We start from the raw sequence: 19,623 nt of genomic DNA, 5'->3' as shown, positions 1-19,623 counted from the left end.
AATCATATAACTCGTCGACATTTTATCAAGTGATTGTTATACCACTCCATTCAGCCGGTGAAGAGGTATTAAAGTTCAAAACCTTGCAGTCCAGTGTTACTCTCTCATTTTCGAAACTTTGAACTTACACCCCGGTACAGAAATGAAAGACGTAGTCATACGTCAAAAAAGTTCTTAGTCGTTTTCTCGCAAGTACGTCAAAAGCAATTATGGGGTTTCTCAAACAAACCATTCACTTGTATTGAGGTCTCCCTATTGAAAAAAAAATCATTTGTAAAATTTCACAATGAAACGCAGTTATTTCCCTGAAACTGGACGAATGTCGCCGCAACCAAAATAGAGCAGGATGCTTCCGCACGAACATGAGCAGGTATCATGGTTGACCCCACTTTCGGAGGATAGTATCAATAACGGCTGATTTTCGTCCTGTATACACATAATATCATGAAGATTATCACTCACAGTTCATTCTATTTTCTACCATCAGCAATTATAATGATTCGTGGAAATGACTAAAATCAATTAATATACCGGCCTTGATAATCGAATTATAATCGGCTTTGAAAATTAACACAGCCCACAGATTGGATAAAAAGATTTCCGCAATCTCCTCTGCTCGTTGACGCTAGTCTCAGAATCAAAAATATACTTTCTTTAGCTTGGATTTTTGGGGGCAAATCGTATAAGATTTCACTCGCATAACGATAATCGCCACTGTGTTTTATTCGAATTTATTACCTAACTATAAGGTTTCCCATTTTTCCCTGTATAACATGATTACCTGAAGATGTTATGATATTTCTCGCTATCACTGGCTGTCATCACGTCTGGGGAAACAGTAACCCGATATTCAATTTAAAATACATTATTCAGAACATCCCGATTGACAACGCCGGCGTATTCAGTGTAAACCTTCGATGTCCCCGTCAAGGCGATAAATTGCTCGGCCACTTCCACTGCAACACGCACCTGGGCTTCAGTCGTGCTAGCTCCTGTGGATTTTCAATAACCGATTAGTATTTTACAATGGATGTGGGAAGTGAAAAAAAGGAGAGGAATGTAAATTCGCATACCAAGATGAGGAGTTGCAACAACTTTCGCATGATTGATGAGTTTTTTGGTGGTGTCCGATTTCGGTGGCTCCTCAGGATACACGTCAACAGCAGCACCACCACATTGGCCGCTCTCCAGCGCGTCCACAAGGGCGGCTTCATCAACTATCCCACCACGGGCCACGTTCACCACCCGCACACCCGCTCTACACTTTGCCAGTGTGGTCGCCGAAATGAGATCTGATAGACAAGTCATAGTTTGGTTTTCTTAGCAAAACAACAGTCTTCTATTTTTAATATCAATGAATCAAACATACTCCTGGTCGCCGGAATCAGCGGCGTGTGAACGGTAATGTAATCGGCCAGCGGCCAAATATCATCCAATTCCATTTTCTCGATGCCGGCTGCCTTGGCCTCTTCCTGGGTGGTGATCGGATCGAATCCAATAACACGCATCCCGAACGCTTTCATCCGAAAGCCAACCTCACGTCCTATCCGACCTAGCCCCAGGATGGCTAGCGTCTTGCCGTGCAGTTCGCTCCCCGAGTAAAGTTTACGATCCCAGCGTCCTTCCTTCATGCTGGTAGCCGCCGAACAAATCGGTCTAGCCAAAGCCCCAATCAGAAAGCACGTGAGCTCGCACGCTGCGATTGAGTTCCCCCCGGGGGTGCTGTGGACGGGAAAGAGACATATTGAATAGTTTTGATTATTATTTCTGCCGAAATGCATCATTCGAAGCAAATATCGGGGATAGTTTCTTCTCGATATGCTGTCATAAATCAATATACGTATACGGTGGTCGGAAAAATACCCGACATAATAGATAAAGACGCTAGAAATTTAGAAAAACACATTTTGACAGATAAGTTTGAATACTAAACATATCATTATTATAAATTATAAAACTTTTTAAGCTTTTTAAAGTCAGTACTATCTTTATATACACTAGGGTGCCAATGAAAAAAAAACACTATATGCCAAATTTCAGGTCAATCGGACATAAGGGAGACAAAAAAAATCGGGATTACAGTAGATCTCGACGTTTAATGCAATTTTAAGACATTTAACAGTTTTGATCATCGGTTGAAAGGTGAAGATGGAAAATTCGTGCCAATGCGCTCGCTATAACTAAGAGCAACACAATCGATTTCGGATTTTCTGTTACCTCTCTGCGATAGGTATAATTTGTGGATTATTATATTATTATATATATAAATATTTCTTTGGGAATGATGTTGAAGATGTAATTTTGTAAAGAGATACAGATATCTACTTGAATACTCAATAAGTTATTTAAATTGACACATCTTGATGTCTCTCCGATTATGTCCCCTACATTACCTTCCATCTTTTTTGGATACGAACTTTTCAAAATGTTTAAGGAAAAGTGCTTACGGAAAAAGGAAAAGAACAAATTTGTGAATTCTACAATTTAAAAAGGGAAAATTAGAGAAATTGAATTGATCGCTGAATTGAATTCCATTTCAAGTGATATAAATTACTTGTCAAATCACGGAGAATACAAGACAACTAAGAGAACTTCACACATGCAGGAAAGAATACGAACTGCTTGGAATACCTCAACAGCAATGATTTTCACAAAGTAACAGCATTCCTAAAAATTTCGGCTTCGCACTTTGTTCCTCTAAATTTTTGACGACTGTAGATTTGTTAAACTGGCAGTCTGTGGAGTATCATAATTTGATGGACTTACACCCGTAGTAAAGGGTTGAACGACCAAAAAGTGCTTAACTTCAACCTGGCATTAATCCCATAATCGATTATTCGAAAAAATGGGAACCCCTATTTTTGTTGGCACAAGTGTGTAGAACAGGCATGCCAGGTTCGAAGACATGTCTTCATTTTGAAGACATTTGCCCAACTGTGAAGACATTTGATTTGTGAAGACGTTTTGAAGACAATATGAAATATATGAAGACATTTCAGTATGATAGCGTATGTGGGTTTTTGAGAGATATTATTTCCATGAAATTCTAACTATTGTACGAATATATCATCAAAAGAATTAGGACTTTTGTATCAGTGTCATTCGTTCGTTTTTGTTCTTAATAATCAAAGGAGACTTTTGTCTCGGGGTTATTAACATGCTTTTTTCAAACTTTTTCAAGCAGAAAATTCACATCCATATACAGGGTTTTCCAACTTTAAATTCCGAAAGTAAATTGAAATAAAACACACTTAGAATTCGAATTTCGATGAAACTTTTATTTCGAATTAAAGTTTGGTTTATGCCATTATGTGTGAAATACAACATCATTCAAATGTCCACCTAGGGCTTCCTCGCACACCTTGATCCGGAACAGGTGATTTTCGATGACTTTTCGGCACATATGGGGCGGTATCTCGGTCATAACTTCACGAATGTTGTCTTTCAAATGTTCCAGAGTTTGCGGAGAGTTCACATAGACACGGTCTTTCGCATAACCCCACAAAAAAAAGTCTAGCGGGTTCAAATCGCATGATCTGGACGGCCAATTGGCATCACCAAAACGCGAAATTATGCGTCCCTCAAATTTCGTTCGCAATATGGCCATGTTCGGTTGTGTTGTGTGGCACGTGGCCCGGTCCTGCTGAAACCACATGTCATCCGTATCCATATCTTCAATTTGTGTCAAAAAAAAATCGGTTAACATGCGGCCATAGCGCTCACCATTCACAGTTACCGTCTCGCCGTCCTCATTTTCAAAGAAATACGGCCCGATGACTCCACCAGACCATAATGCGCACCAAACAGTGACTTTTGGCGGATGCAATGGCCTCTCAACAATCACGTGTGGATTTTCTGAGCCCCATATACGGAAATTTTGGGTGTTCACATAGCCACCGAGATCGAAATGTGCCTGATCGCTGAAGAAAATTTGATGCGAAAATTCAGCATTTTGCTGCTGTTGTTCGTTCAACTAATCGACGTATGCCCGACACATTCCATGGTCACCACGCTCTAATTTTTGTACCAGCTGGACTTTATATGGATGTAGGTGCAAGTCCAAATGCAAAATTCGCCACAATGATGTGTTTGACAAGCTCAAATGCTGAGCACGCCGTGGAATCGAAACATTCGGGTCATCCTCTACACTGGCAGCAACAGCAGCAATATTTTCGGCCGAACGCACATTACGATAATGCACAGGTTTCACAATATCCGCTACGGATCCAGTTTGTTCGAATTAACGCACTACATTAGCGATTGTGTGCTCTGTAGGCCGTCCATGACGACCAAAATCCGTCCGTAATGCTCAAAAAACATTTGCCGGTTTTTAATCATTTTTATAGTATAATTTAACAAAATTAACACCTTGTGCGATGCTAAAACGATCCATATTGTAAAAAGGCAGACATTCAACTAACGATATGACGCTTTGTCAAACGGTTGTCAGCGCAGGGCTGTATACTTTCGGAAGCCCGAAATGGAAAACCCTGTAGAATGAATTAAACAACAAATCGCCTCTTACTTTAATTTCTAGAGAACTTTCAACGTTCTGAATGCATATTGCCTCTAGAAACATTAGTTCATTAGCGCTCGAGAATTGATTGATGACATTGTATTTTCTATTAGTTTGGGCCTATACTATACAGTAGATTAACCTTTTTTTCAAACGATCACTTCACAAATCAAAGGTTTTCCGGTTAGATACCGTTGCGATAATTAGTTTTATGGTTATGGTTTGAGTTACAACCAAAACTTCAAAGCTGAAATAAACAAACCGAGTTATCACTGTTCCGTTTTTGTGGATGAACTGGGGCTATATTCACTCAGTCAACGGTTTATCAAACCAAATATCATTTCTAAACTCATCAAATTTAGTTCGCAGTTGCGCGATATATTCTATGTTCATGTTCATTGAAATAAACTTCAAAACCTCAAAGAAAGTGTAATCCTTTCCCGTACAATATCGAGTCTCACTCGTGGTGTACTCGCATAACATAGGGTACCAAAACGCTCAGCAGTGTAGTGAAATAACTTGATGTGTGACGTATTAAATAATACGGGAAGGGGTTAATAAAAAGGGCTATACCAATACCAATTAGAATAAACATTGAATAAGCTATTAAACTATGCTCAAAATAAAGTTATGAATTTTAGTTTCATCCGACATGACTGTGAAGACATTTGAAGACATTTTTCCGTGTCATGTGAAGACATTTGAAAAAATCACCTGGCATCCCTGGTGTAGAATGATGTGCCTACTTTGTTTTTGGCACACGCTCTTCAGTTGTCAAAATGGACTCCACGCAAGAGGAACGGCGTTTAAAAATTCTGCACGCGCACCAAGAATTTCCGCTTTTGTCGCATAACCAGTTAGCGAAAAAGCTCAATTTGCCTCAAACGACGGAGTTTAAAGTGATTAGAGTGTTTGGGGAGAGGTTTACCACCACTCGCAAGCCTGGAAGTGGAGGAAGCCGCATCCCGACGGTCGAACAGACAACCAAAACGGTGAAGAGGACATACACGAGGAATCCAAACGTATCGATCCGGGATGTGGCAGATAAAGTCGGAGTGACCCACACCATGGTGCAACACGCCAAGAAAAGAGCTGGGCTGTCAACTTACAAAAAGGTAAAGACCCCAAACCACGACGAAAAGCAAAAAACAATGGCCAAAACGAGGACACGGAAGTTTTACACGACAATGTTGCCTAAATTCGACTGTATCGTTATGGATGAGGAGACATACGTCAAAACCGACTTTAACCAGCTTCCGGGACAGCAATTCTACACGGCGACGGGAAGGGGCAAAGTGACAGAGATGTTTAAAAATATTAAATTGTCGAAATTCGCAAAGAAATATTTGGTTTGGCAGGCGATAGAGAAGAGCAGCATTTTTGTAGCAACCGGCACCATCAACCAGGAAGTTTACGTCAAAGAACTTCGACTCATGTCGTTCCTGCAGCAGCACACGGGTTCCGTGCTGTTTTGGCCGGATTTGGCCTCATGCCACTGCGGCAAAAAGGCCCTGGAGTGGTATGCGGCCAACAACGTCCAATTCGTGCCTAAAGATAAGAACCCACCCAACACCCCAGTGCTTCGCCCGATCGAACAATACTGGGCCATCGTAAAGCGGAACTTACGGAACACAAAAAAACGTCGGGGACGAGCAGCAATTCATGGCGAACTGGCGTGTAGCAGCTGAGAAGGTCGAAAAATCGACTGTACAAAATCTGATGCAGCATGTGAAAATGATGGCCTTTCATTGTTTTTTTTTGGCCGCAGAAAAACTAACAAAGTTTTTTTTAATAATGTAATGTATGAACTTCAACAAGAAAAAAAATATAGGAGGTTGTGTCCAAAACACAACCACATTGTTGACTATGCTGTTATTTTGTTCTAGTCGCCTTTAATAAATTCGGATATTATTTTACACACACACGCTCCCTTATTTCCGCTTTGTGCTCTTCTCAACAGAAGCCCTTTCTATTAATATTTCCAGTCCCGATTAGTTTAGCGGTCATCATTGGTAGAGATAGTTTTGCTACTATCATGCGAAACCGAATCACACAAAATTCCTGAACAATTATTCTCTTGGTGAGCCGATGATAGCCTAGTTTGATGATTCCCTACACAATTGTGTGGTCCAGAGCCTTAATGGAATGGCGTCAGTTTGATGTAATAATTGCAATGCCAGAGACACCAACGAGTAAGTAATTTGGTTGCGTCTACAGCTCAATCCGAAACGAAGAAATATGATGACGCAAAACAAGAAAGAACAAGCGATGTTCATTGCTCCGTATCTGGAACGATACTGACAGCTTGCCTCAGCGAGATCCAATATTTAGGCTTCAGGCAAATATTCCCCTTCGCTTTTCTTCTTCTTTACTCTTTACACGGAGGCTTTAAATCATTCCCATTCGTTGATCGCCGATAAGTTGTTCGTTATTGACGGCATGTGTAGGGAAGCTTCCAAATGAGCAAAACAAATGTATGGGAAAAATATAAATGCTTCAAGTTTTCATCAATTTAAGCCGTTTACACACTAAGGGATTGTAATATATAGCATGAAAAACAAATCTTAAGGAATTTCCGATTCGTTTGATATGTAAATTCTCAAAATCCGTTCGCGGCAAAAATTGTTATTAACGTTAACTTTATATCTAAAAACTGTGACCTGTTTTCGGATTTGGCATTTTTAATGAAAGACGTAGTTCTACGTCAAAAACATGAAATTTTAAATTGAGAATAAACATACTCTAAACGTTATTTTGTCTCAGCACTTTTTAGTCGTTCCACCCTTTAAAGTCGTGATTATAAGGAGTGAATGATACGAACCAAGCTTTTGCTCTTAGAATTGCAAGAGGCAAATACTCATTTATCCACTCGTCCACATCCCGATAAATAGGTTAATCCATTGTTTTGAATAGATGTAACAGCAGTTTTTTCTGGGCTTTCGACAAATTTGTGTTACACTACGATACATTATCTCGAGAAATCCGTGACTACTCATTTGCGGTCAACTTTGTGGACATTATGTAAATGAGCCTCTCAAATAAATCGTTTACAATCAAATAAAAACACGAAAATATTATCCAGGGCGAAGGAAGACACGTACTAACATCCAGGAATTCAGTTCTCATACTTACTTAAGAACAACAACATTATTCCTCGTTGCAGCTTCAATGTCAATATTGTCCACACCGGCTCCAGCTCGACCAACGGCCTTCAGCTGTCCAGCGCCAGCATCCAGAATCTCGGCCGTGATTTTGGTATCGGAGCGTACGATTAGTGCGTCATAACCCTGCGGGGAAAGTAAGAAACAACAGAAGTATGTAGTGCAAAATGAGATAAAGAAACATCCGATGCGTTTGATTATATTGAGGAAGAGATTATTACTCCGCTTTGGCATCGCGTCAGTGCCAGAAGGGGCTAACAAATGATTGATGTAACGGACATTAACGGATTTCTCTAGACGAGGGAATGAAATCATCGGGACGAAGTATAACATCTGATCTTGGGGAAGTTAAGGAGTTATTTTTTTGTTTTTAAAGATATTTCAAGTGATATCAACCAACAGCTAGAGATACCACATCTGAAAGCCAAAAATATACGAACGCACGAAAAATGGTGATATTCATTTATTACAGGGTCTTTCAGATTAAACGCTCACGCAACAAATTTTAATAACTCCTACAAGAGTGAACCGATTTTTATTTCAAAAAATGAAAAAAAAACTTATTTTAGGACAGTTTCGATGTAACCACCCTTTTTTTATAACGCATGAACAAAATTCTTCCGTTCCGAGTTATTTTTTCTTTAAGTTCATCCGAACTTTGTGGCTTATCAACATAGCAACGGTCCTTCACGTATCCCCAGAGGAAGAAATCGACGACGAGAAATACAGGGAAACTTCGATATAACGTACCCTCGTTATAACGTACTTTCGATATTACGTCACTCGATATAACGTACACATTGTCAAAGTCTTTACCCTTATAATAATAATTTTTTGATTTTTTTTTTATTTTTTTTTTTTGAAAGAACAATCAATTATCTGTATTGTTATGCTAAAACATGTTTTGTACCTTTAATCAATCCCGAAATACAGCTGGTTTTGTCATTCCGGATTCTAAATGAACCATCTTCAATCAACAGTACGAAGGGAAATATCGTGAGAAAGGTTAGCTTCGTCTTCTATTTGAATTTATTCATTAACCTTACCCAAACGGCAACACAATAAAGTAATATAAGCTACGTTTCTGAGTTCTTTATTATGCTTCGATATAACGTACAATTCAATACAACGTTCAATTTTGAAGGTGAAATGTACGTTATATCGAAGTTACCCTGTATTGAAATTCTCACCATAAGAGGACAAAGTTTCATTGAGGCTTCGGTTGCTCGAGTAATACGATTTCACTAAAAATACACGTTCTTGTAAATTGTACATCTTGATACTAAAAACCATCCGATCGACTGACTGAATATTATCGTCCCGAAGTGGGGAATGCAGTGTGACAATCGACGGAACGAAACAAAAATTTATAAGAAGCTATTCGATTTTTTTGCGTGAGCGTTTAATCTGAAAGACCCTCTATATGAGTATTTATTTAGAACTAGCTGACCCGGCAAACTTCATCCCGCCCGAAGTTTGTTTTATGTTATCAATACCTTCAAACATTCACGTTTTCTTACTAAGCGCAAGTTCATGAGTCCAATCGCAGAACTGTTCATTGATTGATCTTCTGATCGACCCCGTTGAATTTACCTTTAACTATAAAATTCCTAGTACTTCTACCAAAACTCATCATTATAATATCAGATTATTTTACGACACAATTCTCGTTCAAGATTTTTCAACCACTTGCAAATAACATATTTCTCCGTTACATAGAATAAATGTTTGATACAGAAAACATGATAGAATAAAGACAGACCCCTCCTCTCTTCTCTTCTTAGAGGGCGGGAGGACTGTCTATTCACCATAGAAACGTTTCGTGCCCCCTAAAATCTTCACATGCCACATTTGGCTCCATTTGCTTGATTAGTTTTCGAGTTATGCAGAAATTTGTTTTTCATTTGTATGACAGCCCACCCTAAGAGAGGGGAAGGAGGTGGTTCGACCATAGACACATTTATTGCATTCTAAAACCTCCACATGCCAAATTTGGTTTCGTTTGCTTAAATAGCCCTCGAGTTATGCAGAAATTTGTGTTTCATTTGTATGGCAGCCCCCCCTTAGAGAGGGGGAAGGAGTGTCGAGCCACCTTAGAAATGTTTCTTCCCCATAAAACCTCCACATGCCAAATTTGGTTTCGTTTGCTTGAATAGCTCTCGAGTTATGCAGAAATTTGTGTTTCATTTGTATGGCAGCCCCCCCTTAGAGAGGGGGGAGGAGTGTCGAGCCACCTTAGAAATGTTTCTTCCCCATAAAACCTCCACATGCAAAATTTGGTTTCGTTTGCTTGAATAGCTCTCGAGTTATGCAGAAATTTGTGTTTCTTTTGTATGGAAGCCCCCCTTAGAGAGGGGGGTAGAGTGTCGAACCACCGTGAAAACATTTATTGCGTCCTGAAACCTACATATACCTAATTTGGGTTCGTTTGATTTATTGATTCTCGAGTAATGCAGAAATTTGTGTTTCATTTGTATGGCAAGCCCTTGTACATGAGAAAGAACACATATTTACCCTTGATAAAATTTTAACTATTGAAACAGTTGAAAAAATTGGTGGCAATAGAGTTGCCACTGCCCGTTAAGGCCAAAAACACTGCCTTGTAAATTCACTTTATTGTGCCTTTGGTGCAGCGAGAAAAAATGTTTTTTATATAGACTTGCAATAAAAATATAATACTTGAATTTTTCAACAAATACACCATTTTTAACTTGTTACATTTTCAACGAATTTCTATAGAATTTTCTGACGATGCTCTAAAACCGCGGTTTTGTTACATAAAAGTGTCTCTCAAACTAACATCCTTCATTTTTAGCAGCCCAAAAAAAATTAAGTATTGCCAGATACCTTTAGAAGTATTTTGGTTAAGTAAAATATTGAAATAATATTCCAAGCGCAGCGAAAAAAATAGTTTTGGATGGTTGCAATATAGTTGCCACGACCTTACAATGGGTTGAATCTTCCACAGGAAAATAAAAGCAGATTTTGTCCAATGTTCCATTTTTCAAAGTAATTTATCGAAAAATGAATAATTAGATTAAAATGGTTCTTGTACATTGAGGTTTCTTGAACACAAATAATCAAAGTTGCACCAATAGCTTTGGTGTTTTTATTTGTATAAGAGACGAAGATGAGGAATTTATTTGCAAATAAATCCGTCTTATTTTAAAATACGATCCTTAGCTCTGTAGAGCATTATATATTGATAGATTCGGTGAATACTCTCAATGCATCGAAGATGCATTTTCATCTTACAGTCGACCGTATTTCATATAGCAGCACGAAGTGGCAGCATTTCTAGCTTCAATGAGTCCCCCCACGTGAAATAAGTAAAAAAAAAATAAGAAGAACACATATACATTCACCATCTTACCTTAACTTCCTCTACCAGCTGGGCCTTGGTAAGTTTCAACTTATAATCCACCTAGAAATGCGAGAGAACTTCGATAAATTTCTAACCGACAAGACCGGCAAAGTTAGCTTCACAACTGACATTAATCCCATGATCCTGCAGCAATTTCACACACGCGTTATCAACCGCATCGCAAACGAGCACATTCTTAATTGGCAGCGGCATTTTTTTTTGCTCCAGTCAAAATCAATTATGGCTAATAAACTACTAGAAGACTAATGTCAACTACAATTGAGTATTATCTGTTACCGAGATCGCTGAACAACCGAACGGCAGTACATCCAATGTTCAACTAACGAGGTTCTCGGCCCGGGAAGGGTCTCATCGATTTCAGAGCAATCGTACGACACGAACACTAGAGGCACTGCTGGTATGATGATAATGAAACTGATCAGTACTTCGATTCTCTGTTTTCGCAGGATCAAAGTATTTGTTTTCTCGCAATTGTGCGTATTGCGGAGGGCAAAGAGATGGTAGAAAGTTTTTAGGAAGGTTGATTCAATCGATGAACTGTTTCTTCGGAGTGTCCCAATCCCAATCCAAATAAATCCTGGTTTCAAAATCAAGTAAATTCTTAAAAAGGTGATATGGACATGAAGATAATAAAGTGTATAGCTGTGCACAGACTCGCATATGAACGCAATCTGAGCATACTGCAGGTCAACAATTTTGATAAGAATCGAGCTTCCACCAGAACACTCACTCACTTAACCGGTTCACTTGTACACACCACTCTGTGACTCACTTTTCCTGTTTATGAGTTATTGTATTTTTGTTTCTGACCACCATACAATCTTGTCACTTGTTTCTAAGGGCCTGTCGACACAGTCATGAAGAGTTCAATGTATGGAGAGTCTCGGCGCGACTCAATTTAATCTGGTTTCGCTGTTTTATGTTGCCATAGACTTCGTACTTTCGTGTTTGCAGCCGGCATCAGACAATGATACGAACATGCGTCCAGCGTGGTTGATTTATTCGGACGTTGGCAGTTCTGGTATTATTGTTCACAAAATTGACAATCCAAAACGGATAAATTGTACTAGCCAATGAATTTTTTGGAACATGTAAACTATACTAGACCCCGTACAAGACCATTTCCAATGTCTTCCATTGTAACATATGTGATACACACCTAGTACTTCTAGTAGCATTGTAGACCCCCATTTCATTCGGAAGAATTGTACAGTGTCTTTTGAGACCAGAATATACTTATTATAAAAGCGTATAAGCGTCAAAATCTTTCAGATATCAATAATCTATCACCTTACCGCTAAATCACTTGGAAAATCGGCTGAGCGTACTATTTACCAGATTTTACAAATCAAATTTTTCGATATCTGCCCTTGCCTACAGAATCGGAATCTTGAGCTCATCAACAGTTGCATAATGCTTTTCCTCCCAAGGGAACCAAGTCTGGAGACTAGGGGGGATTTTAAACGAGTTGGAACCGAATTTTCATTAATTCCACAACCACAACTGCAGAGGCGTGAACTGGTGCGTTGTCGTAATGAAAAAAAAATCACTCGACTTCCTCGATTGAAACGAGTGCCAAATACAAAGAAACAAATCGATATGGCTAAAGCCTGGTGTCCTTTCAAGAGATGTTACTAACTGAGCATAACCTTAAAAACAGAGCTGCACTGTTTCATCAATATCACTGACAACTGACGAGCCAAGTTAGTCATATCCTATTGACGAATTTACGTTAGACTTGCAACCAAATGGCGCAGCGAGTAAAATGATGATGTTTTGTTTTTTTTTGCTATGAAATTCATTTAAATTTGTTAGAAAAATCCGAATTTTCATTTTTCGGTTTCAAGTATTATTTCCATGCAGAAAAGGTTAGAAAATCCTCATTTTACAATGTGGTACGTATATTATGAAGAATGGCTTGGTATAAGTGTTGTAACTTTAATTTTTTTCAACTAGGTAAACGATGAGTAGCATGTGTTGCGCTAAGAATACCAGAGGTTAGACATCAATTGTATATAGGCTACCCAAAATCAAAATCAATATGGCGTCATTTGTTTACCAACATATCATTTCAGCAATTCCAAATGAAATCGTCCTAAAAAAGCAGATTTTAAAAACTTGTATTTTTGATTCCAAAGAAAGTATTTATTCCGTTTCGGTTGCAGGAAATATGAGTTTTTCACAGCAATTGGGAATTTTTTGAATCAAGCGTAACTTTTGAAAAGGGCGCATCGATTTTAGTAAGAGAAATCTTTGATAATTTATATCTCAAAAACCATGAGTCGTACCGAAATAGTGTCTTAGAAAGGGTTATAGAGTATTGATGGTTGAATATGAAAAAATGTACACTGAGAAAAAAAATTAGTATTTTTTTTTATTTGCAAAATAAAAATTCAATTTGCGATATCAAAAAATGTGTATTTTTTTATATTTTGTTCAATTTTTTCGTATAAAATAGAAGTCATGTAGAAAATTTAAAAAATGGGCCCAAGATGGTAACAAACCATGACGAACTTTGTGGAACATCGAATTTTTAGGAATTTTCGAAACTTCGAGTTTTTGTATGTCAGCAGTTATTTTTTATCACAAATTATGAATCCTGATGTTATTTGAAACAAAAAAGATTATTATCAATCTCCTTCTAAATGTTTATTGTCTTTTTAGTAGTAAATAGGCCCTTCAAATATGTTTGTCGTGTTATACCATCATGTTCATGAGATTTTCTGAATTCGCTTATAATTCCCAACAACTTTTCCAAATACATCGTTATGGTAAAGACATATGTTTAGGAGTTACGTTACGAAACATTCGAAGACATGTGGTTAATACAAAACGTAGCGAAACTAAAATTTTTTTTTATCTTGATACAAACTTCAATCAATCAAAAAAATTGTTGGAAATTATAAGAAAATTTATAAAATTTCATGAACATGCCGGTATAACACGACAAACATATTAAAAGGAATTATTTACTATAAAAAAGACAATAAATTAAAAAAAAAATTTTCAAATATTTCGAGAATGGCTACATTTAGAAGGAAGTTGATAATAACCTTTTTTGTTTTAAATCACATCAGGATTCATAATTTGTGGCTAAAAACGAGTGTTAACATACAAAAATTCGAAGTTTCGAAAATTCTTAAAAATTCGATGTTCTACAAAGTTCGTCAAAAATACTTTTACCATCTTGTGCCCATTTTTTAAATTTTCTGCATGACTTCTATTTTGTATGAAAAAATTTAAAAAAAAATTAAAAAATATATATTTTGGATATAGCAAATTTAATTTTTATTTTGTAAATAAAAAAGAGTACTAATTTCTTTTCTCAGTGTACATTTTTTTCATATTCAACCGTCAATACTCTATAACTCTTTCTAAAACACTATTTCGGTACGACTCATAGTTTTTGAGATATGAATTATCAAAGATTTCTCTTACTAAAATCAATACGCCCTTTTCAAAAGTTACGCTTGAGACAAAAAAATCCCAGTTGCTGTGAAAAACTCAAATTTCCTCCAACCCAAACAGAATACACACTTTCATTGGAATTAAAAATACAAGTTTTTAAAATCTGCATTTTTAGGACGATTTAATTTGGAATTGCTGTATTGGCAAGCAAAATATCGTGTCGTAATTATTTGCATTCAATATGGAATGTATATGGATAAAACAAAACAATGTTGAATGTACTCAAGGCTGCATGATAATTTGAGCCAAAATTGTCATGAAATCATTCAACTGGTTGTTTTTGAACAGATGAATATTATATCGTAGCTTATTTCGATTATTCATTTGGTAAAAAGGTCCAGAGAGCAGTCGTATGCTTAGTTCTCGAAGGCAGTAACATTTTTGGGGAAATTTTGATTAATTGGCGATTATTATCTCACAACATACACATCGACACTGAGAGCCTTCGAAACATCAACTTCATAACGGTAAAATAATTAAACTTCGTTTGTTTCTATGAACGTGGGTGAGTGAAAATGGCACATGGAAAATATCACTTTTATCCGTATTTTTCGACGTGATTTTACAAATATTCACTCCACACTATCATATTAGCCTCATATTCAGCGGGAGCTCTACAAAAATGTACATTTTTAATTGATAAATTACTACCTGAAAATAGCATTTTTACATGGATGCGGTGGACAATCAAAGATAAACACAACGACTGACGTCACCATTTACGAAATAGTTATGGCAGCGCATGCTATGTCGCTCGAAACTCGACCATCTTCATTACCCTTTTTCCAGGACATTGTATTGGCCCATACATAATCAATAATATCAGCCAACTTAATATGACATCGATTTCACCGCCATTATCCACAATATTCATAACATGTTTGCATTATCGAACTTGAAATTTTCGAAGATTATCTATGACTTTGGTCAAATCGCGAGTTAAAACCATCGTAAATATAAAACTCTAACTTTCTTACCAAATACTGATCACATTTAATGGTTGAGTCTAAATAGAAATAAAATGGATAATCACGACCGAATCTTGCTGTTAAGTGGGAAGAATAAATAAACATTATCACTTTTGTGATTCTGAGCTCTAATGTAGGTGTCGCATGAGATGATACAGCTTTACGTAGGTTCGTCTATTGACAAAAATCTTGGTCGAATGGGGACAGACGAACTACGATGCAACACTATGTCTGTAACAGAGCTTCGTCAATATGCTTTGACCGATCTAGTAGGCGGTAAAATTGTTCGTAACGAATTGTTGATTGTCGCAGATTGCATTTTAATCTTATTCGAGCAAAGCTTCCATATCCGGAAGGAGCCAAATCTGGTCAAAACTTCATAACCTGTCTCATCATAATCAAAACTTCACAAGGAGCTGTGCAATTTGATCGGGTTTACCATATTGCTTTACTAAGGTACTATTCCGATTGTATCTTCGTTTAGTAAAATTATTTGTAATGAAAACCTTGATCTTTGTTCATAGCTGAAAATCTCTTCCTGATCCCGATCAAGGGTACAGTACATCCTTAATGTAATGACAGTTGGTCATTAGGGGGGCAATGGATGTATGGAAAAAAATCATCATCGAATTTAAAAAAACTGACCATGTACATTTTGTTTATTGACCCAAAAAAAATTATCGGTCGGTTCTTCAAAATTCGAGTCCCAAAAGGATTTTCGGCCAATCTTTTTTTTTCGAGATGACACCGGATCTCGACGTTTCATGCATTTTAAGTCATTTGGCATCGAAAAAAAATTTCGAATATCTAAATTTGCTTGACTCCTCCCTTGGAAGATTTTCGAGGATCAAAAACAGGAAGTGGGTTATATCTATGGTATAACCGCAAGGGTGACGTAGGACTATCGTTGATTTAGAGATCATTTGTTTGAAGTTGAATCTAAATCCATTCTGAATGAATGAATAAATGAATACTTCGAAAACGAGAGCGTTACGTTGGAGGCACAAGGTTTTATGCATCCAATATAGGATACGAAAAACCTTATTCTGAAGAATAATCTTCAGAAGCTTTCCTGCTAACTGCACTGGATTGACAAATCCCAAACCCAAATGTATTATATGGATATTTTATGGAGAGAAAACATTAAAATAAACTCTTTCGCTTGAATGTAATTTTCAATTCCAAGGGGAACTGGCAGATTATTTTCCAGCAACGATAAGATATTTCCACATTTTCCTCGATACTGGAAGCCCACCAGTGGTTAATACTAACTCGATAACCACCTGTTAATAGCACTTGATTGAAAAATATTTGGTCACAGTGTTACATGGATAGAAAACATTCAAATAAACTCTTACACATGAATGTAATTTTAAATTCCCAGAGGAACTGGCAGATTATTTTCAGTAACGATTGGATATTTCCACATTTTCCTCGATACTGGAAGCCCACCAGTGGTTAATACTAACTCGATAACCACCTGTTAATAGCACTTGATTGAAAAATATTTGGTCACAGTGTTACATGGATAGAAAACATTCAAATAAACTCTTTCACATGAATGTAATTTTAAATTCCCAGAGGAACTGGCAGATTATTTTCAGTAACGATTGGATATTTCCACATTTTCCTCGATACTGGAAGCCCACCAGTGGTTAATACTAACTCGATAACCACCTGTTAATAGCACTTTATTGAAACATATTTGGTTACAGTGTTACATGGATAGAAAACATTCAAATAAACTCTTTCACATGAATGTATTTTTAAATTCCCAGAGGAACTGGCAGATAATTTTCCGGATCATTCTCGATGCTGAATGGCATCCAAACGCAAAGAATTCCGCGCGTGTATGTGTGTGTGTAGCGGCTACTTCGAGATCTTCCCGGGGAACCGTTTGTGGCATCACTCTCCTCCTGATGGATTCCCTTCTGGCCTAAGGTGCACAAACAGGCTCTTGGTGACACCGTTCATCCGCGCTTTCATGATAAACGAAGAGCTTCACCACAACAGCGACAACATGCTCCAATCGCTGTTCAATCAGAACTGAGTGGATTTCCGAGCGGCGCTCGCTTATATACCGATTGGTGATTTCAATAGCCTGTTTTGAAAGCAATTTTAAGACTATTGAAACAAGTTTTTGGTTAAAAAAAAGTAACAAGTATAGAACGCGTAGACATTTTATCTTTCGAATGAAGTGTTTATCATACCATTTCGTTCAGTTGTTTAGGAGCTATTAACGCTCAAAATCTCGGTCTCCAGCGTTTTCGTTTTCGAAACTTTGATTTTACACCCCGGTATAGAAATTAAAGACGTAGTCCTACGTCAAAAATCGAAACTTTGAGCGCTTTGAGGCATCCCTAAATCATGTCCAATTGAGCTGAAACTTTGCACAGGTAATTTTTTTGGGCCAATAAACAAAATGTACATGGTTGGTTTTTTGAAATTTGACATGACCATTTTCGCTGCCACCCTATTGGTCATAACGTGTGTTAAATAAAAAATGAGAATTTTTTCAATCACATATAAAAAATTTTTTTTTTCATCAATTTCAGTATTTTGTATTAATAACATAATGTATTTTCTTCAAAAAAATGTCAGTGAATATTTGAGTAAGGGCCGTGGTCTGCTGTTCGACGCAACTTTGTCGCGATGCTCTCACAAGAACGTTGTACGGCACTTACATCCATTTTCCGGATACAATTCCGGATTCTTGTAGTCAGTTGCTTCGTGTCCTTGGCCCTCCAATTGTTTTTATACACTAGGGCACTGAGTGAGCCAAAGAAATCCTCTATTAGGCGGCACTGGGACAAGTTTGTTGGGTTACGATCTTTCGGCACGAACGGTATCTTTTTCTCCTCAAGATACGCCAGCGTCTTCTTGGCGTAATGGGAAGACGCCTTGTCCGGCCAGAAGACGTACTTCCCATCCGCGTGATGCTCGTTCAGGAACGGCAGCAGGACTTTATCGAGGCACTCTTCTCGATAGTTTTGTTGGTTGAAGCCAGACCACTCGGCTTAAACCAAGGCTTTGAAATGCCCCGGTCGGAAATGGCATAACCAACATAACCTTTTTTTCAAACTTGTGTTTGAACTTGTATTTCACTTCAGGCGGTGTGGATGACTTGTCGCTGGAGTAGTAATTATCATTTCCTGGAATATGCGTTTTGGACAGCGGAAAATAGCTTTCGTCGTCCAGAACGAAAGACGTCCCGCGGTATTTTTTGGTCATCCACCGACACTGTGATTTAACCGTCTCAATCTGCTCCTCCGTGTGCTCCGGCGACCTCGTCTTCTCCCTGCAGACGATTCCTTCCATCTTGAGGGTCCGATGGATCAATACGTGGGAGCAGCTATATTTCCGACCAGCGTCACGCAGGCTGGTTTCGTCCTTGTTGTCAAATAGCTTCTTTAACGATGTCTTCCTCTGCTTCGTCATTATCGTCACCGGACGACCACTTCCGACCTTCCGCTCTACGTTCAGGGAACCCAGGATACGATATACCGTACTGACAGGTACATTTTCTTCCTTGAAATGTGCCACCGTGAACTTTTTTCCTTGCTGGAAATGCGTATCGTAGAACCGTACAATGCGTTCGCGGAGCACGTGATGTTTCGACGCCATCTTTGCTTTGACTAAATTCAAACTAGCAAAACCAAACACGCCTACTGTTTCTAGGGAACCCAAAGAGCAATTTTCTTGGAGAAAGAAAATTTTACGCTCTTTATTTGAGTTACTGAAAGGTATTGAAAAAAATCTCATTTTTTATTTAACACCCGTTAGCTGGCCGGAAGATAGCTGGTCCGTCGAAGGACTACATGAAGAGTCAAATCTTTTTGCGGAGGCACTTCGTCTTGTATGCTTCCGTACTCATGATCTTATTCTTCACAAAACGCTGGTTTTCTTGCCACAGGAACAGATCCCTCGCCAAACCATGAAACAAATTTTGAATTTGCTAGAGACCTTGTCATAAGCAGAACCCTTGTATTGTTTGTCCCGGGATTTGGTTGGAAATGGCTTTCGCAAAAGTTTCATCGTCGATCGAGACAAAGCCATAGCGTATCATCACGTACGACCTGGTCGTAGAACTTACGAGCCCGGATACTAGCCACGGTTTGGTGTTTG

At 38.0% G+C, this 19,623-nt stretch overlaps 1 protein-coding gene across 1 annotated transcript; it reads right to left on the bottom strand.

Annotated features, from left to right (window-relative positions):
* Positions 1-849: 849 nt before the first annotated feature.
* On the bottom strand, positions 850-11,710 carry LOC129777864 (D-3-phosphoglycerate dehydrogenase). Its single transcript, XM_055784426.1, has 6 exons — positions 11,171-11,710; positions 11,051-11,101; positions 7,649-7,803; positions 1,370-1,722; positions 1,074-1,292; positions 850-992 (listed from the first exon to the last, which is right to left on the bottom strand). The coding sequence occupies exons 1-6, from the start codon at positions 11,252-11,254 to the stop codon at positions 856-858; spliced, it is 999 nt and encodes a 332-aa protein (XP_055640401.1). The 5' UTR covers positions 11,255-11,710; the 3' UTR covers positions 850-855.
* Positions 11,711-19,623: the final 7,913 nt, after the last annotated feature.

Source organism: Toxorhynchites rutilus, chromosome 3 (assembly GCF_029784135.1).
Source record: "Toxorhynchites rutilus septentrionalis strain SRP chromosome 3, ASM2978413v1, whole genome shotgun sequence".
NCBI lineage: Eukaryota > Metazoa > Arthropoda > Insecta > Diptera > Culicidae > Toxorhynchites > Toxorhynchites rutilus.
Note: the sequence above shows the minus strand (reverse complement) of the source record. Positions and strands in the feature narration are given on the sequence as shown.